The sequence below is a fragment of the Anopheles marshallii genome, chromosome 3 (genome assembly GCF_943734725.1).
Source record: "Anopheles marshallii chromosome 3, idAnoMarsDA_429_01, whole genome shotgun sequence".
NCBI lineage: Eukaryota > Metazoa > Arthropoda > Insecta > Diptera > Culicidae > Anopheles > Anopheles marshallii.
In genome coordinates, this window is record NC_071327.1 from 44,628,642 (window position 1) to 44,651,937 (window position 23,296).

Genomic DNA, 23,296 nt, shown 5'->3' on the forward strand with positions numbered 1-23,296 from the left:
GTAGCGCATAGCGCAAGGCATCATACTTTGTTGGGTGTTGATATTTATTGCATGCAAAGGCACGGTTGCTGCTAACTCACCATTACAACCACCGGAACAACCATTAGTCAAATCGGGCGGTTAGAAATTGACTAAAAGTACCACGATAACTCATTCTACACTGCTCTCCGTTGCCTCTGCATCGGTCGCGAATCGTGCAGACGGTGTTATCTGGAAGGCGTATGTCCAAAGATGCCGCATGAATGGGATTTTTTTTGGTTTGCTCCTTTTTCTATTCCTTTCTATCTCCGATGCTTTCGGTGAGTGCCATGAGATAGAAATTATTCATTGAATCCTCGCCTCCGGAAACATCGAAATCATCGACAACAGCGAAGAAGGTCTCCAGCAGGTGTGGTAAATTGCACGTAGAAAACCTTTTCTTTCTGGCTACATTTTTTTTCCTTCAACGGTTTCCACTTCAAATGGACCAAAAGGAAGAAGATATTACCTAGGGAATCATTATTTATGTATCAAATAGGTCAATTTATATTCTATTGAGCGAACCCGTATTGGGAAACCTACGAATCAACCGACAGACTAAATGAAGGAACGAAAGTAAAGGAGATGAAGATATTGAACCGAGTGATGTGCTCAAACAGTTTTTTTGTTTTGCTTCATCTACAGTTTATTTTAACGTTGAAGAATCTGTGCGATTAACGACGTCAGCGAAAGCAATTAAAACACTCAAGCTTCCCCACGTGCCAAACAATAACAAGCGTAGGATATCTATCTCAAAGAAAGATAAACCAAAAATAAAATGCTGACGAATAAATCCGTAATCAGTTTTTAACAGTTATTTTTTTATTTTCTTTTGACTCGTTGGCTGTTGGCTTGTTATTTGTTTTGAAAGCATCAATCTAACGACTAAAAAAACGGACAAAATGGTGGATGGCAGGTAAAACTTCTTCATAACTGCAATTTATTCACTAATGATGACGCATGAATCTGTTTCGAGCGAAACGAAGAATAGAATATAAAATCGCGGAAAATCTATCGTTGAATCGTTAGCGTGTAATAGAATTGAACACGGCTTGTAATAGATATATGTAAGAAGGAGAAGAGGCCGAAGGCAGGAGAGTAAGAGAGAAAGAACGGAGAGGAGTTGATAGGTTAGGTAAGAACAAAAATTGAAATTGTTATCAGTAGCGATTTGAACTTCAATAAAGAAACAAATCTCTCTCCTTACATTTGGGGGCTCAACCGGGATATGTCCCGCTCGTGACTTTTAAGAAGTGAGCCGATTAAGTGTGAATATCGCTGAGTGTGATATTACAGTGTGATATTATTATGCTGTGTGCGATATTATAATATCTACGTACAAGACTATTATAGCTGAGTGCATTGAAATAATAGTTGAGTGCACAACTAAACGCTGAGTGCGTGCGGTTAAGTGTGAATATCGCTGAGTGTGATATTACAGTGTCATATTATAATGCTGTGTGCGATATTATAATATCTACGTACAATACTATTATAGCTGAGTGCATTGAAATAATAGTTGAGTGCAAAACTATACGCTGAGTGCGTGCGTGTGCAAAATACTATGGCGGAAGAACGTATTCTGTCCATGATTGAGGAGTTCACCCGTGCCGGTTTAGCGAAACGGTGCGTGGCGGAGGGATTCCCAGCAACGGGTACGAAAGAGGACATGGCACGTCTTCTGGTGGAAAGTGAAGTTAAGCTGTCCGAGATTGATCAGTCTACGACGGCCCCTTTTCTGGATGCTCTGCAGGAGGATTCGGAACTGAGAGAGGAACCGCTTCCCAAATTCGATGCAGCAATCTCCTGTCCCTACTCTTTTAGAGACGTGGAGGAAGGGATTGAAGCATATAGCGCAGACGGCTCAACAGATCTAATCACGTGGTTTGCGGATTTTGACGAGATAGCTAGCTTAGCGCGCTGGTCCGATGGGCACAAATTCATTATGTGCCGGAAGAAATTGACTGGTGTGGCCAAGAGTTTTCTCGCAACCTTGCGCGGAGTGGTGACTTATGCTGCGCTGAAGAGAGCCTTGCTGGATGAATTCGCGACTGTGGTGAGAGCTAGCGATGTGTTTCGACAATTGGCTTCACGGAAAAAGAGAAAGGAGGAGTCGGCTCTTGAATTTATCTACTCGATGCAAAAACTTGCACAGTCCATCGATATCGAGGAAGACAGCCTATGTGAGTTCATCGTAGACGGTTTTTCAACCGACGAAACAACAAGAGCAATTCTATATGAAGCCACTACAATAGCTCAACTTAAACGAAAAATCGCGTTGAGAGAGCGGGCGGATGCAAAAGCTGAAACCGATAAGAAAAAACGTATCGGATTTGTACAGACATCGAAGCAGCAGATAGAGGTCCCGAATACGCGGAAAACGAAATGCTACCTTTGTGGTCAAACAGGGCATGTGGCTACTAGTTGTGCAGAAAAAACAAATGGATTAAAATGCTTCGGTTGTGGTGCGCGCGGACACAAAGCCAGTGAATGCGAAAAGAAACGCCCAGCCGTTTCAGGTGCAAACTTGGTGACGAACAGCAATGATACAACGGTAACTATTGAAATTGACGATTGTGTTCTGCTTGCTTTGTTTGACAGTGGCAGTGCATATAATATAATTTCCAATAAAGCATTCCAGCGTATCGGTGCTCCACGACTAGAGAACACAGCTATGACGTTCAACGGATTTGGGGGCACACTAACAAAAGCAATGGGCCGATTTTCAGTGGATGTGTGTGTGAACGCCCAACCATACACTAGCGTAGCGTTTTTCGTAGTGCCAGACGGAACCATGGCTTATGACGTTTTGCTAGGAAGAGAATCGCTGCAATTTTTTGACGTCGAAGTGACAAAAGATGGTGTAAAGACAATTCCGCGAGTCGCTGAGAAGGAAAGTGTGCCAGAAAGCAGTGTGTTGTTAGCAGAAGAGTTCCTGTATGCCACCGATCCGGAAAACATGGTGCCGAGTTTGTTTGAAAATCAAGTAAAGCGGATGATCGAGAAGTGTAAGGTATCCGAAGAGAAACAACAAAAAGAATCACCTATAGCAATGACGATTACTACCAACGAGGGGGGAGTACCTTTTCGACAATCTCCGAGGCGTTTGTCTCCAACTGAGAGCGGTGTAGTGGAGCAACAAATCGAAAAGTGGTTGGAACAAGGTGTTATACAGAAATCAACGTCCGAATTTGCGAGCAGAGTGGTGATCGTAAAGAAAAAGAACGGCAGTTATCGCTTGTGCGTCGATTATCGGAAGCTTAATACAATGGTTTTGAAAGACGGTTTTCCGATCCCAGTTATAGAGGAAGTATTGGAAAAGTTGCAAACAGCTAAATTCTTTACGGTAATGGATTTGAAAAATGGATTTTTCCATGTACCAATAGATGAGAATAGTAGGAAATATACTGCGTTTGCTACAAAAACCGGGTTATATGAGTTTAAGAAAGCACCATTTGGTTTTTGCAATTCGCCAGCAGTTTTTATACGGTTTATTAATCACGTGTTTCAATCTCTAATTAACGAAAACGTGTTAGATCTTTACATGGACGATATTGTTATCCATGGCGTTACTCCGGAAGAATGTTTAGCGAAAATGGAATTAGTTTGTGATAGAATTTCGGAATATAGTTTAAAAGTAAACTGGGAAAAATGTGAATTTTTGCAACAGTCGATTGTATTTTTAGGTCATCGTGTTGAAAAAGGTACGATTTCACCCAGTGATGAAAAAATAAGAGTAGTGAAGAATTTTAGCGTACCGAAAAACATAAAAGCGATACAAGCATTTTTAGGTTTAACGGGGTTCTTTCGAAAATTCATAAAAAACTATGCTATTATTGCTAGGCCACTAACGGACCTGTTAAAGAAAGATGTGTGTTTTCAAATGGGACCAACGGAATTAGATGCTTTCCAGAAGTTAAAACAAATGCTTGTAAGGGAACCGATTCTTAGATTATACGATCGTGACGCAGAAACACAAGTGCATACGGATGCATCTAAATATGGTTTTGGCGCAGTGTTGTTTCAGAAATTTGAAGAGAAATTTTACCCAGTTATGTTCTGGAGTAAAAAAACTACTCAAGGAGAAAGTAATCAGCATAGTTACATTTTGGAAGCTAAAGCTATTTTTCTTGCTGTGAAAAAGTGGCGTCACTATCTGTTGGGAATTAGGTTTAAAATAATTACTGATTGCATAGCATTCAAACAAACAATCAAAAAGGATGATATACCAAGAGAAGTTACACAATGGGTAATATTTCTGCAGGATTTTGATTATGACGTCGAACACAGATCAGGTGAAAAATTGCGTCATGTAGATTGTTTGAGTAGATATCCCGAGCAAAACGTGATGTTAGTTTCCGAGGTTACAGCTCGCATAAAAAACCAACAGTCGAAGGACGAAACACTTAAAGCCATTATTGGGATATTAAAAGAAAAACCATACGGTTCATACAAGATGAAAAGTGGAATACTTTACAATACGGTTGAAGGAAATGATTTGTTGGTTATTCCTAAGAATATGGAAAAACAGATTATACTAGATGCGCATAATGTGGGTCATTTCGCTAGTGTAAAAACCATGCATAGTATAAGCCAGCAATATTTTATACCGCACTTAGAGCACAAGGTCAAACAAGTAATCAATAGTTGCGTGAAATGCATTATGCATAATAAAAATCTTTGTAAAAAAGAGGGACTCTTAAATCCCATTGACAAAGGATGTGTTCCTTTGCAAACCATTCATTTGGATCATATTGGACCGATGGATGCTACGACTAAACAATATAAGTACATCTTGACAGTTGACAGTTGATGGCTTTTCCAAATTCGTTTGGCTTTATGCTACAAAATCTACAGGTGTGGAAGAAGTTATATTGAAACTACAAAGTTGGTCTGACATTTTTGGAGATCCTCAGAGGATTGTAACTGATCGTGGTACCGCATTTACTTCGAATTGTTTTGCAGATTATGTAAAAACTAGGCAAATAGAGCATGTTGTAAACACTACCGGTGTTCCAAGAGGAAACGGGCAAGCCGAAAGGGTTAACAGAGCAGTATTGTCCACATTGGCGAAACTAAGTTCCGAAGAACCATCTCGTTGGTATAAATCGATAGGATTAGTTCAACGCGCGCTAAATTATCATTGGCATACTACTATCAAGCAAACTCCATTTAATGTCATGTTTGGTGTTACAATGCGTAATTGCGACATAGGTCATTTACAAAAAATAATTGAAGTAGAAATGTACGAAACCTTTGAAAATGAAAGATCGGAAATGAGACAAGAAGCAAAAAATGCGATTGAGAAAGCTCAAATAGCACATAAAAGAAACTTCGATAAGACACGAAAACCAACTATCGGATATAAGGTGGGCGACCTGGTAGCTATTAAACGGACCCAGTTTGTTACTGGTCGAAAATTAGCAAACGAATATTTAGGACCATATGAGATATTGAGCGTTAAGCGAAACGATCGCTATAAGGTACAAAAAGCGGCAAACTGCGAAGGCCCGAATATTACTACTACTAGCGTGGACTACATGAAATTATGGTCGTATGCGTTGAAAAATGATGATTTGGAATTAACTGATGAAGAATTGCAATGAACTAACAACCTTCCCTTGAGGGCAAGGGAGAGTCAGGAAAGACCGAGTGTAAGAAGGAGAAGAGGCCGAAGGCAGGAGAGTAAGAGAGAAAGAACGGAGAGGAGTTGATAGGTTAGGTAAGAACAAAAATTGAAATTGTTATCAGTAGCGATTTGAACTTCAATAAAGAAACAAATCTCTCTCCTTACATATATTAATGTCTAAGCTTTTCTTAAAATTGCCTCAAAACGAGCAACAAACTTACTAAACTTATTATTAAAACTCGGAATCTTCACTCAACGAACGACTCGATACAACTCATTTTCAAGATCATGATCCCGTAGGTGTAAAGCACTGCCCAGAAAATTATCTTGAAAGCCCAACTGAGAATAAATGCGACCGGGATTAAAATCGGTAAGCTCCCGGTGGCAAAACTTCCCAATGCCAAATTCATTTCCTGCTTCCAGCCAAAGAAAGCGTTACGCGCGTACTCTCTCTTTCTCCCACTTTTACGTTTGGATCTCGCACACTTTGATCGTTGTTCAGTGGAAAAGTGACGAAGCAATTTGCATTTGCAAACGCCGTCGAACGGTTCTGGTGTTCACCAACCGTAAGATGACGACTTTAATGATAATGCTTCGCGAAGCAATCAGCCAAATTGTAGCTTTTCGTGGCGTGGCAGCGGAAAACGCTTAGTTTCGCTGGGCTGATTGAATTAATTATCCGTCATCTTCGTTCGTAAAGCGTAAAGGTTTATAAAGCGATGCAGCTTGATGGTTGTTCGATTTTTAGCATTGCAGTCTTCGTTCTGAGATCGAAAATGAATGATTAAAAGTAGAATCTTACAACAAACGTTCGACTTACTTGCCAATCAGCAATTAAAAAATGTATAACAAAAGAAATTGTTATTTAACTATCTGTATGAAATACTTTTAAACAAATTGTAGCACAAAGCTGGCTTAGTGATGAATCGCATTGTTTTAACCTAATAGTTACAGCTATTATGTGAACCTTAATTAACCTACTTAATAATACAAATATCCAAGTATTTTCCGGCAGGATGTCTTGAATTCTGCTGCTGCATCGAGTAAGAAAAACACATCCGCCCGCGGTAAAAAACAGAATGCTTCCGAGGTGCTGTTGTAATACTTTATCTTAGTTCTGACACAGCGAGCTGATTCTGGGCTGCGTGTGCAGTACGAAAAAATAAGATATACCACCCGGGTGTCCCGGAAGTGGGAGCAGCTTTTGATGACTTTTGAAAGTTATTTCCTTTCAAATAAGCCTCATCACACGAATGCGAAAACGAGGAAAACCGGAAAGCTTCGCACACACTCGCTTATTTGTACGGTTTTTAATGCTGCTTTTTCCCTGTATACAGCGGACTTTGTTGCGATCAAGAATTGATGGAAACTTTGTAGCATGCCACGAAGAAAAATGAACCAAACTTTTCCCCTGACGCGAGAAGAAAATTATAAACCATACTGAAGGGAAAACAGTCACGGGAAAGACACCAACTTTAATCGGGTTTACTTTTGCACGTTATTTACCAAACGAAAGCGTTGGTGTGCTTACATAAAGTGGTGCAAAATTCATTTGATTTGAAACGTAAAAAAAAACCTTCAGAACCGCACAAAAATTCCAATCAAACATTTACGATGTACGTGTGCGTGTGTGGTGGTATTGTGTGTGATTTACATTATAACAAAAACATGTTCAATTTTCAGTACTACCACAGTTGATTAAATCATTTTCATCGCTTACTTTGCTAATGTTGTTTTTAATGCGATTTATTATGAGGGTTTTGTGCGGTTAATATTGCTTTCACACTAGAATGACTGATAGTTTAATGAAAAAAATGGGACTTCACAATAACAAATGTTTTTACTTTGTGTTGATTTTTACTTGTATTATCAATTAAGATAATATAGTTTTAAGAGACTGAAGATATAATTTCTGTTTTCTTCTACAGCCCATTTAGCAATTGATCTTGGTTTGAACATTTAAACAAATACAAAAATTAAAGGTACCTGAAACAAAAATAAGTACGATACATATTTTTAAATAAATTATTCGGAATCAATCAAAAACTCTCTTAATCAAAATACGTAGTCGTGTGCTAATCATTCATCATAACAATTCTTGCATTACCATCTCTCCTTCTCAGTGTAGACCTACTACGCCTTCTTGATGCATGTGCATGACCAATACAGACTGTCTTAATCGCTTTACGATAATGTGTGTGTGTGTTAATGTGGTCTGATTTTGAAAAACGGTTACTGCCTGTAATTTATTAAATTGAATACTTTTGGCGCAGTCGGGTAGATAGCAGAGCCGGTCTAAATACGACAGGACCGAGAAACAATCCCATCCGAACCAAGTCCTCGTAGCAAGGACTGACTATTCGGTTACGAGGTAAAATAAGTTGAGTTTTTTTCTCGGAAAGCAATAAATTACTGCTTGTAATTTATTTAATGAAATACAATAAGGATACCAACATATGTACAGGACGCCTAGATCTTAATAATTATGCAAAACATTTACTTTACACCATCCACTAAAGCACACCCAGTACTAGGGAAAAATAAATTTAGGATTGTTTTTCGAAAGGCACTGAAGCATGGCGTATGCTGCATCGCAATTGTTCTTAATACCGTCCGCCGCATTCCGACAGATGTCGAGCGCTGCCCGCATCGGTCCCGCCAGCTCGTCCGGCATGATTGTGTCGATTTGTTTCACCGATGCGTCATAGTTAAGCTTTCCTTTCTTCATCTGCAAGAACGGTAAAGTACGCGTGAATCAGTAATGGGTGCGAACGAAGCGTAGTGAGCGGTCCACCGACCGTTTGCATCATTTCCATCACGCAGTTCACGTAACACTTAAGCTCCTTAACGTCCGCGAACTTCGACTCGCGCAATCCGTTCGCCAGCTCCTCGGAAACTTTCGTCTTTCCCAAGCAAACGGACCGTATCATTTCACCCGATTTCATCATTTGCTCCACCGTTGCTTTCTAGTCGGCAATGAGCAAGAAATGGTTACATGAAAAAAAAACAATCCTCTTTGAAAATGTGATTTGAGCTTGAAATTCTTCTCCCTGGTAGCCCTATTTGTTTGTGCTGTGATTATGAACTGACGATGCAAAGCATCGTATTATAGCAGCCCTCCAGCGGAGAAGCCGTTAAATGGTGCCTAGAGATCGTGTGATTTTTTTTCACCGATTGAATACGCTAACTGAATGGGATGGGAAAATTATTACCCCCTCAGCCAGTGTTGGCCCCCGGACGGTTCCCAACAGCAACAGGCTGCCAATCCACAAACACCTCCGGAAAGGGGAAATCCTTTCCACATTACGCGCTTTCCACGACATTGCTGATGGCCGTATGTATATATATGTGTGTGTGTATAGGCACGCAAGCGGTACTTGCAGTGCTTCCGTATAACTTTTTATCTTTTTTTCCGTACGAAGTAAACAATAAGAAGAACAAAACGGCCCGTTATCGTTGTAGGCAGTAAAGGGAAACAACACGAGACCCCGTTTCCTTCGCAGCGTCCGGGCGAACTTTCTCTTCTTTCCGTTGTACGAAGAAAAGCACGCGCACGGTTATAATATTTATCGCTTTACCCACGCTGCCCGTACAGCACAGCACTGGCGGCGCTCACAAACTGTGTTTTTTTTTGTAAATGGCGTCCCAGGGCAGCTTTCCACCGTTTATGCGATCGTGTAACTAATACGCCCGTAATCCATTATTCATACGACTTTTATATGCAACCGTTTACCTTTTTGGCGTGCGTGCATCTATTTGTTGCAATCGGGCCGAGACGAAGAAAAGTATTGTGTTCACTGCCCGGTATAGCGAACAAGGCAGCGCACAAACGATAGACCAAACGATTGACACCAGTCGACATATACATTTCTTTTGCATTGTCACAATACTCCTGTGAAGAAGGACCATTGCTAGGGAAGGAATGATGAAGACAGCCATTTGTCTGTTTTTATGACGAATGTCGATCAGAACAGAACAATTTTTCCTTGCTGCTAATATTTGGCATAAATTGTTTAAATATTCATTGTGGAACAAGATGTGATAATGGTTTTTTCGCTAACTGTCACTTATTTACAACTGAAAGTAACACGTTGGAATGCTAAGTGAAAAATTTATTTACACGTTATTTGGTAGTGCTAAAAAATGTTACTGCACGAATGTTCACTACACTCTATCACTTCATAATAAGTTGGTAATAATCACCATCTATAAAAAAATGTTCGTTTATTTGTTGGAATATGATGAATAGCGAACGATGTCACGGAAATTGTTAAAGAAAACAGCTGTAAAATAGTCGTTTTGCAATGCAATAATGGAAATAATAGTAGTATTGTTGTATAACATAAAAAATATTTGGTATGTCATGTCAAATCATTCTAGTGAAATAGTTTCGCTCTGCCAAAAAAACGTCATGAAATTAGTTTGCTTTAGTAAAATGCTTTTGAAGTAATTTTACACACATTCTGTTCTTCGACAATTTATTTTAATTTTGCGCATCAGCTAGGAAGATTTGTCATGAGTCAACTCTCAGTCCCAAAGCGTCGACGTCGATTCGTGGATCACGCTGATTCACCCAAACGCTACCGGATAAAGTGTACACAAGCGTACACGATTGCTCTCGTCACCGTCGATAATTTGCATCTGCAAAATGCAAAACATGTTCATCCGGTTGACCGTACCGCAACGGAACGCATGGAAAGGAAATAATTGCTACCTAATCGAGCCAGTATTCTTAGCGCATGAATTACTAAGGGACGTGGGTAAGGGACGCAAAAAAGCCCTAAGTACTAAGAACATCTATATCATCATTGCTAAAGTGCCGATAATCAATAGTCGTTTAAATTTAATGAATGGGGCACATTTCCCAAAAACAGTCCCTCTGTCAGTCCAACCTCTGTTTGAAAAAATATTCATTCATTATTAAACGTTGCTGCACGGCTAGGATGACGGTTTCGTCGACTCGAGATAACTTTGTTGAATAATGAAGATGAATGAATTTAACTTCCAGTCGAGAAGAGAATGTTCCATACACCGCCTTTCTCATCAATGATAGAGTGTAATTAACACTGAAAAGATCAGGATCACGAAAGTGCCTCTTCGACCAGATGGGTTAAAATGTCTTGTCATGTTTGAGACCAGATATGTCCAATTCCATGTTAAGTGGGAAAATCCATATTTAAGTTATTTAACGTTAGGAGCTTTTTTGAGTTTTGAATCATTTACATTTCAGAAAATCTACTAGCCTAACCATATTCATCAGCTCGTCGAAGTATTGACATCATTTCTTTGTTAGCTGATACTCGAAAATGCAGTTTCAATTAAGCAAGTAAAGTTATTTCCCGAGTTATGCGACGCTCTAGTTGCGCGAATTCGTAAAAGGCGAATCATATAATTTTGCACATAATAATTGGAAAAAGAGTTATAAAGCAGGAGGAACAGTTTCACATTACCAAACAAGAGGCGAAGGAAGTTTCAACTGAAAGTATTTCTAAAGAGTACTTATGTTGTTAATGAAATAATGGTTTTAAAAACATCACCATTATTTACATCTGGTCCATATGACGAATTGTTCCAAGCGTGGTGCGTGTGAGTTATTACTATTTGAAAGTAACTTTTCATGTCATTACAATTATTTCATCCTGCTTCATGCTTACTGCCCTCAAAATAAAACAAATTGGAAATGATTGTAAACCAAACAATCATCCATCAATTTGCTTCTACCCAAAACTGATCCAATGACTTTTTCTGAGAATGCAAACAATTATTTCCCAGTTGCAAATGAACAAACAACGTTAGATATCGCCCAATATCCATTGATGAGATTCATCGGAAGCGTAAACTTTACAAAAGTTTCGTTCCAAGTATTTTCGTTTCATTTCTGGTTGTGTTCTACACCCGGCGGCTCGAGGATGCTCACGTTCAGCTTCTGAGGGCTGAATATTACAAGGTCATACATATTTTTTAAGCTATATTGAATGGCTTTGAACGATTCGTGTAAGAAAAACCGACAAACATCACCGTGTACAATAGAAATGGCAAATCCATTTTTGTGTATCGTGTTTCAGCAACGTTTGTGTCATCCACGGTTTGGAGGCTGAAAGTCTCTCCTTAATGCCATGAGTCTGTCATGATACTGTACAAAGGAAGTTTTTGAGCTAGAGCAAGTTTTTATTTACTCTAAAAACAAATAAGGATACGAATAGGCGAAAAAAGGACTAGGAAAAGATCCTTAACCACTATTTACTCAACAAATTCGCTACGCATTTTTGCACCACAAAGCTAATACGCCAGCATTATAAGGGGGTTTTCCTTCATTTGAAACAGCAAACAGCAAAGATCTTTCCTGCGCGAAGCCAGGAAAGCTAGTGAAGAAGCCAATCCCAAAGGAGCATTCGCTTTGGCATAAAAGAAAAAATATATTCGTTTATTTTAAAAATACAATTAATACAACAGTAATTGTTTATATAACAGCGCACTGAAGGAACTATTAAATGATTTTGTGTCTTCATCAACGGACTAGATATGTTCTTTTAATATTTATCTCTTATTGAAAATTTGACATATTACTGGGGACGCTCTGTTGCAGAATGTGAACACTCGCTCTCAGAAAAACCACTAATAAATACATAAACAATACAATACAAACAATTCCAATGCGTTCAATTTAATGTCCTTTAAGATTCAAATGGTACACATCGAATCTCGGCCCAAGATGCTTAAGATTTCTACGACCTTTCTTCGGTCACGTCGGTGTGTATTCGCCGGCAAAGACGATTGGATGTACTCGGTGAAAGGCAAAACATCAACATCGCTGTGGTACACAATGCTCGGTCGTACTTTGTTGTTACAGCTTCCAAATAGCGCGTCTTACGTCCTACCACCCCCACCCACATATCCCTCCGAAAGGGCAGCAAATATTTCAACACTATAAAACAGAAATAAAATTCAATTTTCCACGGAATGAATTTGATTATTCGTGCGGAAGTGTTTGTAACTCACCTTCTCCCTAACCACTTCCCATACCCTCTTACCCATATATGTCTGCAATGAACATTGGAAAATGCTCGACGGCAGAATTCCGTCGCAACATGCTACGGGTACAGAAATGTGGTTGGCACACCGGGAGCGGACGAAAAGAAAACACTCTCTGGTAAACCTCTGGCTCTATGTGTGTGCGAGAGCTGGAGCAGAGGACAGCCAAGTGGCACGGCACAGTGATTTGTCACCCAGCTTACAAGCAGCACCAAAGTTGTGTCGGGTTTTCCCCGCTTCGTGCGTGGAAATGGAACATATAGATGCCTAGCAGCGAAGACGCTCGTTCGCTCGTCCGGAACATTGAGTTTCAAGCTGCTTGCCTGCTAACAAGTTTGAACCGAGAAAACGTTTCAGCAAACGCACCAAAATAACGTTCTTCATATGGTGGGCGAAGTGAGCAAGGAGCGTCGTGTAGAGATGAATAAATTCATCGACGTTCCGTGATGGTAGAGTCAACCGGTGGAAAGGGTTCACAGGTGGTTCCTGCACTTGGAATGCACATGTCTAATGCACTGCAACGGACGGTAAATGTTATCTTTCTGGTGGAGATGGCAGCGGTGCATACCTTTGCCTCATCAATCTCGACGATGTTGTGGTTTCGAAGCGGCTAAAAATCGGTGAAGCGCAACTTTCAAAGTGGCAAATAACAGATCTTGTACTTGATACGCACTTCGACATGCTTGACTCATTATCATACACCGAGCAGATGTTAATGCAGGCACAATGTATTTCAGTTTTCGCTCAATCACTGTCAATTTTTGTATAACGAAGAAATGCTGCTTTATAAATGTTTCGGTTTCATCCACGGCAATAGACCCGAACAATGTTCTTTGTTTAAATTCACCTCAAGCTAAATTGTTTTTCTTAATTTTCCTGCTGTTATAAACAATCTCTTGGGTTAAAGGCTTTTTTTTTCGTTAGAACGGCCTGGCCGTATCGACTTACTTTACCACGTAGCCGGATAGTCAGTCCTTGCTACGGGGGATTGGCCCGGATGGGATTTTGGTCCGGTCTGTTCGTGTGAAGACCGGCGCCGCTACCATCATGCCACCGGGCCGCCCGTTAAAGGCTTTTTCACACACGCTATTTTTTCCGAGGTTTGAGTAGACCTCTATCTGTAGATCTGTAACAGCAATATAATATATTTATTGTGGGTTTATAGAAATTATTTTGAAAAACGATCATTTCCACATCGTACCCCAACATTGATTTGAGACGTAACAGTGATGGGCAGAATTATCTTTGAGGAAATTTAAAAGTAATTCTTCTGTGACATCGAAGACGAGACATAAGAAAAACGACTACTTTAACATCTAACATAAAACATTAACCAATTGAGTTCTACGTTAATGGCACTCTTTAGGTATTCTTTCCGAGAGAGTTACGATTATCACTGAAAAATTCTTAAGATCTAGCCAATTCCACTGGGCATCAATATCTAACATCGTGTACCTACGTTCCAAAATAGCAAACCTCTCATGCATATTTTAATGATCACCTACAAATACCAGTATCGCACAGACAAATCACACAACATAACCAATAGTTTGAGTGTGATACATTCCCACACCACTCTTTAAGTTAGCTCCAGGCTCGCGCATATATCTCAAGTCTATGCTATCTGTTAGGAGCACCCTGTGCTGGGCTAATGCTGGGCTAGGTGCAGACGTCAAGCACTCCCTTTTGACATTCGGCGTCAAAGGCCGAGTTGCTAAACACTCTCGCTGCTCCCGATCGGCGTGCTATACGGACGTATCTGTGTATTGCTGTTTCATTGTACAAGTTTTGATGTGTATTTGTGTTTTTAATTTTAGCTAATAATAACCACCTGTATGTTTACTATATGTTAACAAAGCTATCTTTTCACATTTTTAAATTCTGTGAAAATTAGAATCTTATCGTTATCGTTATCGTTAGACTGATGACACTAGATAACATGTTGTTAGTGTTGATTATATGTCCAGAAAGTTTACTATTGCACTGAATGATCTTGAACGATAAACTTCTAAAGTTACCTGAAAGAAAGGTTGGTATTCTGCTGGCTAATCCACTCTGAGGATTTTATCGATGGACCTACGAATCTCTTATAATCCTTTCTCCCAAATATTGTGATAACAAACCTTTCACGAAAACATCCCCTTCTACTGACATTCATTACATAATGATCAGTATAGGTAGACTTGCCTACGTTTACAGTAAAAGCTACGAGACATTCATGTTACATTAAGCTTTTAAACGTATTACATGTCATTTTCATTAATGTGCGAAGGGCTTGGATTGTCTCCAACTGCACATTAGCGAACGGACACCACACTGTTGAAACCTATTCTAAAATAAATTTCACAAGTCTAACGTATAGATAAGTAATAAAAGTTCAAATTACACTTTCTTTTGATTACAATCAAAATAATTGATAGGAAAAGTACCGATTTATTAGTCTTGAGTTGAGTTGAGTTTAACTTGACCAGATTTATCACTTCCGATCGGAACCTCTTATAGAGTAATAAATTATTTAATAGCATTAATTTGTTTAATTGAAATTAACAAAATTTATTTCAGCAGGAGCTGTTATCAGAAAATTTTAACAAAGGTGTAAAGAATCCAACCAACATTAATTATAATATATTTTTTTTTATCAAATGCAAAGCCAAATAGATTAAACTTGAATTCGATTATTCAATTTTTATTAACCATTTACGGGAAATTATCCTCTTCGTATAGCATCAAGAAATGTGCATAGTCAATAAGAGTGGGTGAATGAGTTGAAACGTATAAGTGACTTGCACTCACTCGTTGCGGGGAGTTTTAATGACTCTTTTTTGTTTTCCTCAGTAAGGAGTGTGTAAGTGTACGAGTTGGAACGAAAGATTACAACTTGTTTTTCTCACTCATAAGTAAAAAGAGTGTGAACATAGTAAAAGTGCAAATTGCAACAAAAATGAAAAGTTGAAACTAAAATAACGCTTTTGAGCAAGCATGGAGAAGCATATTTTTTTACTATTAGTTATTGGATGCCACTGTGTGAAACGTTTGCATTGTTCGTCGTATGAAAAATTATAAACATAGGAATCGCATGTTGACACCATTGCAAGGTTTTCAAATATTTGCGTTTATGACGTTATGTCGTCCGTTACAAATAAAATCGAACTAACAATGGGATACAGAAAACCAATTACATTCTGTGTTTTCTTTCATTTAGATTAATTTGGATTCTGCAATAGAGTTGTAAAATTGCTTTTTCATATAATATGTGATGACTCATTGCATATTATCATATTTACTCTTCCAAATCGCCCTCAACATTATCAATTGAGTTCAAGTAATTACCAAATATTCATTAATACATAAACGCTGGTAATGAGTGAGACCCGTTACTTACACGTTTGTGTAATGCTTGGTTTGTATCAACTAGCTAATCGGCCAGGTCGCAGGGCTACGCAACGGAAATAAAATGTTAACGCAAACTCCATGATATTGGAAAAGAGTTTTTTTTCAATAGCTGACGGTGTTAATTTTACTTTTATTAGTTTAAAATCTTGTTACATTTCTGCCCAACCATGGCTTTCACATATAAAAATCTATTTGGCAAAGTATAATTCAAGTCCCATAAAGCTGTTGTTGTAGTTATTTGTTTTAACAGACCTTTTGCTTTAGGGTCTTCTAGGCTCGCCTCTTAGTCTTATATAGCCATTCGTCTGGTCTGGACAGCTAGCGTAGTATTTTCGATATTTGGTCATTGTAGTTGATTAGTCCTGAACGTTATGAAATATATCGTAGAACATACGACACATCCTGTTTGCTTTCAACTCCCACCTGTTCTGTGATGCCCATATGCAACGTATTATTTTAACATGAGTGCTTCAAATAACACTTAAGCTGTTTTCAACAATCTTGCGTCAGATTATACCCCCAGCTGGAACCAATCCAGGAACAAATGTCCAAGTTACGGGTAAATACAGTTAAAAAAGCCCGAATTAGTAGGCCTATATCTCTTGAGGTTTTGCTCAGCTTGTGTAATGGATTACTGAAGCACAAATGAACGGCTAAAAATAATAGTTTGCACTACTAAAAATCGTTTCGTCCCGTATAAAATCTAAATATGAACGGTAAGAATTCTGCAATCGCAAACCCAAAATATCCGGTGAAGTGCAATGATTAAGATGATGGTGGAAGCCAATCGGGTTTGGCTGGTGTGATTTGAACTGACGATTGTTACAGGGTATCCCGCAATTTTTTGACAGTTTTCCAGATATTTTTTAATCGGTCCCGGAGATTTTTTGACTGCCTCCCAGCCATTTTTGAATCCATCCTGAGATTATTTGCCTGCGACCCAGCAATTTTTGGAAGGGTCTCACAATTTCTTGACTGCGTCCTATACATTTTTTAATTTGACCCGAGGTTTTTTGCGGTTTGCCATATATGTGGATGTGTAAGGAAGTGAAAGAGGATTGAAAAAGAAAGAGAAAAACACTGAGCGCGAGCGAAGCAAGCATAAACAGGTGAGAAGAGGTGTGGAAGAGACAGAGAAGGAATAGAAAGAATATAATTAGCCACGCGCGGCTGGATTAGGGATTCGCGTATTGACGGTCAAAGAGGAAGCACATTGAATTTGTAATCCGTTATCTTTTAATAAATACTCCCCACTATTCTGTTCAACTTTACATATATTTTAGAATGTTTCTTCATGGAGCGTACTTGTTTACTTATCAAGCGCTATAACCGCTTCACTGTCTTGGTCTGCTGCAAGAGTCCTCTAAACCGCTCACGGTCTAGCGCCTTCACTTTATCTCAATTTTGCCTACCATACCTCCTGTGTTCATATGGGCGGTCTAAAAGGACTTTGCGGGCTTGGTCGTCTGGCGTCATTCTCATGATGTGAGCAGTACTCCGGCGCCTGGCGTTTCTACTGTTCACGGTCGAGTGCTTTCGTCTCCAAATCCATTGTTCCAGCCTTTATGGCGGACGCATCATCGCCATTACTGTATCCGAATTTGAGTCCACCACGCCTTCCTCGTCCATGTAGACGGCTTAAAAGGACTTTACGGACTGGGTCGTCCGGTTCATTCTCATGACGTGAGCCGCCTTCCGGCGCCGGTCGTTTTCGCTGTACGACAGTAAGTTCGCAGTACATCTCACAGATCTCTTCTTTGTAGTGGCTCTTCCATTATCCTTCCACATATACGGGGCGAAAAATCCTTCTCATTTGCATTTCAGAATTGATGGGACGCAGTTGAAAAATATGGGATGGATTCAAAAATTTTACCTATTGATTGATGGCATCTTGACCATTGGAACTTGGCTCTCGAAATTCTACGTCTCCAGAAATCCGGTAGCTCGGGAATGATACATTTTTATAGCGTTTATAATTCAATATAAACTCAGATGAAAACGATCTGTAGTAACTCGTGAAAATCTGTACCAAACAACTTAATCAAATAGGGCAGAATATCTTGTTCGTAGTTGTTTCTGAATTTGGCATCGCTTCCACTGTATCACCGAGTAAAAGGAAATTCATTTTGAAAATATCTTACAAATAGCGGTTAAAAACTGTTGAAAACCGCGTGGCAACTGATACCCAAGAAAAACTGTAAAAAAAAACTCTCTATTCGCCCGTGGTACAAAGTTTGGATACATAAAAAATATCTTCCAATGATAAAACCATTGCTTATCGTAAAAAGTGCATTGTTGGCGCTGGGATCAAAGGGGAAGCTTTGCTGCAAAAATGTGAAATGATGAGTGCACCACACAGAAAATGATCCAAGAGTATGCGAAATTTCGTTACAATGGAAACGTTACGTTACTACCAACTACAATTTGTATAGCGATTTGTTAAATGAGTTGGCTCATTATAAAAACTCATTCCTTCTGAGTTAACTCACCAAAAAGAATCGTTATTCCCATCTCTAATAGCTTCGCTATATTTATTAGCATCCTCTTGAAATATGAGAACTATTATTTATTCACAAACAACGCGTTCTGCCCTTTTTCTTTTCGCTTCAGGAATGTTCTATTTTTGTGTTCGAGAAACGGACGGCCGAAAAGCTCCATAAACCAAAACGGAAGGAGACGGTTACAGAAATTTTGCGAGCATCTGTAAAGCAGCTGGAACGATTTCGGCATCCCAAGGTACGTACAGCGTTGGGAGAAAAAATGAACAGAGAAACATCGTTGCACGCTACATTTTCTGGACGATACGATGCTTACGGAGCGTACGACCTGCAACACAGGAATCGAGTGCATCCGGAACCAGTTTGTGTTCAATATTTATGCCTTCCTTCCTTGCTTGTCCCTAATTTGCTTTACAGATCTTGCAGATCATGCATACGGTGGAGGAAAGTTCGGAAACCCTCTCGTTCGCTACCGAACCCGTCATAGCCAGCTTAGCCAACATACTGGCCTACCAGGTGAGTGAGACCTAATCTGCTGTTGTAATCGTATCAGTACTGTTTTGCAGCTACACCAACATCAACCAGCTTGTGGCTTAAAATGACACCGTCTAGTCTTAACAAAAACATTAAGGGTAGTGATCCCGACGCGTCTGAAGAAGGAAAACTAGAATGTGACGATTTAAAATACGAAAAAAACGCCGCTACTCCACTGTGCGGTACAAAGTTTTTTGGAGGTTATCACACTTTCCGCAATTATCCTGTAGCGATGAGTGCGCTAATGTTGATTTGCAGTTGATCAAAATTGACAGCACTAAATTAGGTAGTGAAAGCATGGGGGGAGTATAGCACTTTCCTTGGGCTCCTTAAAATGTACGAAACGGACGAAGAAGATTCATTCAACGCGAGGGCTCTGAACAACACAGCATGAAGGTGTTGGACAGCTAGGGAAATGCAGGAGAGTCACATTTAAGGACATTTATCATTCTTATTTATTCAAATGAGTCTACATTACGAACAATAGTTTGTCACGCTGTTGCTTTGCTGCAAACTTCAGATTTGAGTCTGTTTCTCGACTAAAGACACTCTCGAAGCGCACAGCCACCCATTCCAGCGGAACTGCGTAAACAATAAGGAAAACTCTTTCGACTACGCTCGCTCCATTAACGTTTGTGGAGTGGCAAGGGGATTAGGTGGTGGAGGGCTGTATAAAAAAGGGAGAAAGACGAGGAATTCATTCTTGTGTTTCTTTTGTTGCGAGTGTAATGGACCGAGGCCAAACGGAACGACACGGCCACACAATCATGGAATGGTGATTATCTCGTTCTAACTCATTTCCTTTCACGACCATTCACTCGTATAATGAAGCTAATGAGCGAACGATGGAACGATAGATGAATGTCTCACACCCCTCTCCTTCCTAACCCTTGTGTTCCATTTCCTTCCACCAGTAGGGAACGAAACTTTGCTCCGTCCAACGAACCTTTCCGTGGGTGTCTCTTCGAGCGGAAGAAAAACAAACACCAGTATAACAGGGTTTGTTGTTTGCATGCCCAAATGGATAAGCCAGGTGCATTTATCGTTTGGTACGATCCCGTTTTTTGGGCATGGTGGTGTTGTTTAGTTCAAAGTAAATTTTCCTCTGTTGAATCTGCACGCCGTAGGGGTTAACGAAAAACATGCATTTAGTGCACAAAATTCGTTTACTTCACTATGCATTGAATGCTAACCTGATTACGAATAGAAACGCTTTATTGCATAGCATAGAAATGTTTTTTAAATATTATGCTATATCTAAAGGATTGCAAATAAAGAGTGGTAAAATGAGTAAACTAACATTCAATAGTCCTAGGTAAATTGTCTTTAACGCACACAAACAAAAGCGTTCGTTATTTTACGAAAATTTATGGAACAAATATTCCATCAGCAAATAGTTAGTTTCAAACTTATAGAGTTTGAAATCATCATATATTTGCTTGCTTATCCGGCGCTACTACCGCTTCGCGGTCTTCGCTTGCTGCAGGAGTCTTCTAAACCGTTCGCGGTTGAGCGCATTGGTCTGCCAATCCATTAAATCATCATATAGGGGAGTTCAACACTTGGGTCCAAGTGTCTAAAAGCGACACATGGCATAATGTTTCATTTTAAAAAGATTTTTTTTTTCAGCAAAAGCAAATTGTAAAACACTTCACACAGTTCTCCAATTAAAAATCTCCTACACAGTGGCTCCGCAATGTGTCTTCACACATTATCCTTTTCCACTTATATGCAGCTTCAGCTAAATGGGAAATGCTTCGTTCGGCCACTATCATTTTAACCCTGTTAGCGCACAACGAGGGTAAAGCATATTGCGTTTGACAACATGTTGCGTCTGTCTCATTTGCGTAAAACCCAAAACAAACACAATAACAGATTAGTTTAATTACTTTCCATTATCATTAACACGAGCAAATTAAAGCGGACAAACTTAAAGCAAATGCTTCGAACCCTACAAGCGATCGCTGTTTATAATGACTTCGATGGAACGTAGAGCATGTATTACATTATTACATTAAGATGTGTGTATAATTCACTTGAAAGTGTTTTCTAATTGAATGAAAAAATCGGAATTGAAACTATATTTGTTCCTCGTCTGCATTTGCTAAATATTTCTAATTGTATAAATTATTGTGTGACAGTTTCCATATTTGTTCTGAACGCTGTTTTACTACACAGTCCCATTTCAATAAATTTTGTGTATAGAATTACTATCAATAATGGAAACAATAACACACATACCCAGCAACTTGTACAGGAACTACTCGTTATGTTAATATTACAGTAATCATATCCTTCTCGTTCATCAACCCAAAATTACCGACAGTGGAACACAGAATGCTAAACAACACACAACACCCGTAGCACTTTAATCGAGAAGCACATTTCACTCCAACCCATCGGCTTCAAGTTGCCTACCATCCGTTGCAAACGATACACGTGTGTAGTGCCGCCACGGTTCGAACATTCTATCCGGCACCGGCGACTGGCCAATGAACGCGCACCGAAACGACATAGAAATTCCCCAAGTGCATGCATGTAGTAGGCTCATTAATTTCGATGCCTTTCCGGTTCGTGGTCTGCCTGCCTGTCTGCCTGGCCACGTTCACGTGTTGGTCATTTGTACATAGGGTGGAGAGCGTAGCAGCTCGATTAAACCGAAACACAAACCCCCCAACACTCCCAAAATCAGTACCACACCTTTAACCCTACCACATTAGACCTTGCTTACTGCCGAGCAGGGAATTTGGAATGGCAACTGGCAAATGAACATCAGGAATGCCAGGTAGCAGCATCAAAGGTGATGATGATGGTTGTTGTAATGGTAGTAGTGGTACACTAAAATAGAAATCGATCCATTTCCGATTCGCTGACACGAGGGCAAGCATATCCTAATTAATAGACTTGCTCTTTTTGTTGCTACCAACATTTCTTCCACTACCAAAGAGTGTATATCCATTACCGTGTTGCATTCTTTCAACAACAATCCTACTTCTAGAGGTTCCATGGTTAACAATGTTTTCGCGGAGAAATTACTCTCCTACTTAGCTCGATAGCTCACAATGTGTAAATGCACTTCAACAAAAGGATGTACCTTTGTTTGACACTCAACCATTTTTAACAACACTCGTAAAAGGTAAGTTTGATAATCTGGATTTTCTACAAGCTTTGCTCCACTTGAAACGAATGAAACATTAATAGATACTACTCGCAACTTGACAGCTGGTGGAAAGTGCACATTCCATGCTTTACATCTGTTACATCTTCTCCTCGACATGTCTAACTCAAGTGGTCAGCTGTCAGGTGAAGTTGTTGGTGAACAACAACATACTCGTACGATCGTCCCACTTGTCTCCTCTGCTGAATTGTTGTTGCTAAATTTTATGAAACTCTTGTTCGAGTCTTTTGAAAAGTTTACAGTTCATCTGGTTTACTGCGCCTGGGTTGAACATTTTTTTCCATCAGAATCGGTACAAAACAATTCACTCCGAATAGCTATTCTTGCGGTACGTTAGTCACACGCCCATGTCGTTGTCCAGGTTTCTCGGTGGTGTAGTAAGGTGTAGTAACGGTGTACTAATCCCACAGCATGCACATCTTGGCATGCGAGCGTTTCCACGTGGTTGTTATTTTCTTGCAGTCTTGATACTCGGACGCCTTGCTGTCGGTTTCATGACAGCGGGATTTCGATACGACACAATGGTATCACACGCGCCCTCCTGCCCTACTCATTACCTTCGGCTCATTGCGGCACTTAGTTGAAAGTGATACTTTTCTTTCAGTTGGCAGGGCTAAGAGCCTTTCGTGACGGTACGCTGCATATCCTGTCGCAGCGGCAAATGGCACGCGATGCACCAAACCACACCTCCATTTGAATGTTTGTGTGCGTGTGTGTAGGTGTGTGTGTGTGAGTCCGTACATGCCATCAGGTGCACACCTGTAGCGTGTTCGCCTACGAAAAGGTAATCCGTACCTTTGCTACGTGCATACCATCGTTGACTACACGAAGGATTATTTAAGGAATTAAGAACCGCCTTCGGTACCGCACGCCTTTCACGGACAACAGACACGGGCTAAAATAGCGTCCAACGGTGCGGTGCAGGGACCACTACGCTTTGTTGAGTTTCGAGTGCACTTTGCGCTTGATTGTTGCCCGCTATGCAAGAGGCGTCAAGATCGACAGTCGCGTTCC

At 39.9% G+C, this 23,296-nt stretch overlaps 2 protein-coding genes across 2 annotated transcripts in view; one reads left to right on the forward strand and one right to left on the reverse strand.

Annotated features, from left to right (window-relative positions):
- The window catches only part of LOC128713818 (SCY1-like protein 2), an 80,616-nt gene that overhangs the window by 16,158 nt on the left and 41,162 nt on the right, over positions 1 to 23,296 (forward strand). Inside the window, exons 2-3 of the mRNA XM_053808686.1 lie at positions 18,683 to 18,808; positions 18,988 to 19,086. Of these exons, the coding sequence (XP_053664661.1) occupies positions 18,683 to 18,808; positions 18,988 to 19,086 (225 nt within the window). The remainder of the gene's footprint in view (positions 1 to 18,682; positions 18,809 to 18,987; positions 19,087 to 23,296) is intronic.
- On the reverse strand, positions 8,178 to 8,970 carry LOC128713819 (general odorant-binding protein 72-like). The gene is made up of 3 exons (XM_053808687.1): positions 8,860 to 8,970; positions 8,446 to 8,613; positions 8,178 to 8,375 (listed from the first exon to the last, which is right to left on the reverse strand). The coding sequence occupies exons 1-3, from the start codon at positions 8,968 to 8,970 to the stop codon at positions 8,178 to 8,180; spliced, it is 477 nt and encodes a 158-aa protein (XP_053664662.1).

Bases quoted from the DNA above. Each gene is read 5' to 3' on its own strand.
- LOC128713819 (XM_053808687.1), bottom strand. From the start codon at position 8,970: ATGTCGTGGAAAGCGCGTAATGTGGAAAGGATTTCCCCTTTCCGGAGG. The intron at 8,614-8,859 runs GTAATAATTTTC...ATTGCCGACTAG, and splicing joins GGCCAACACTGGCTGAGGGG to AAAGCAACGGTGGAGCAAAT. The intron at 8,376-8,445 runs GTCGGTGGACCG...CCGTTCTTGCAG, and splicing joins TGATGGAAATGATGCAAACG to ATGAAGAAAGGAAAGCTTAA.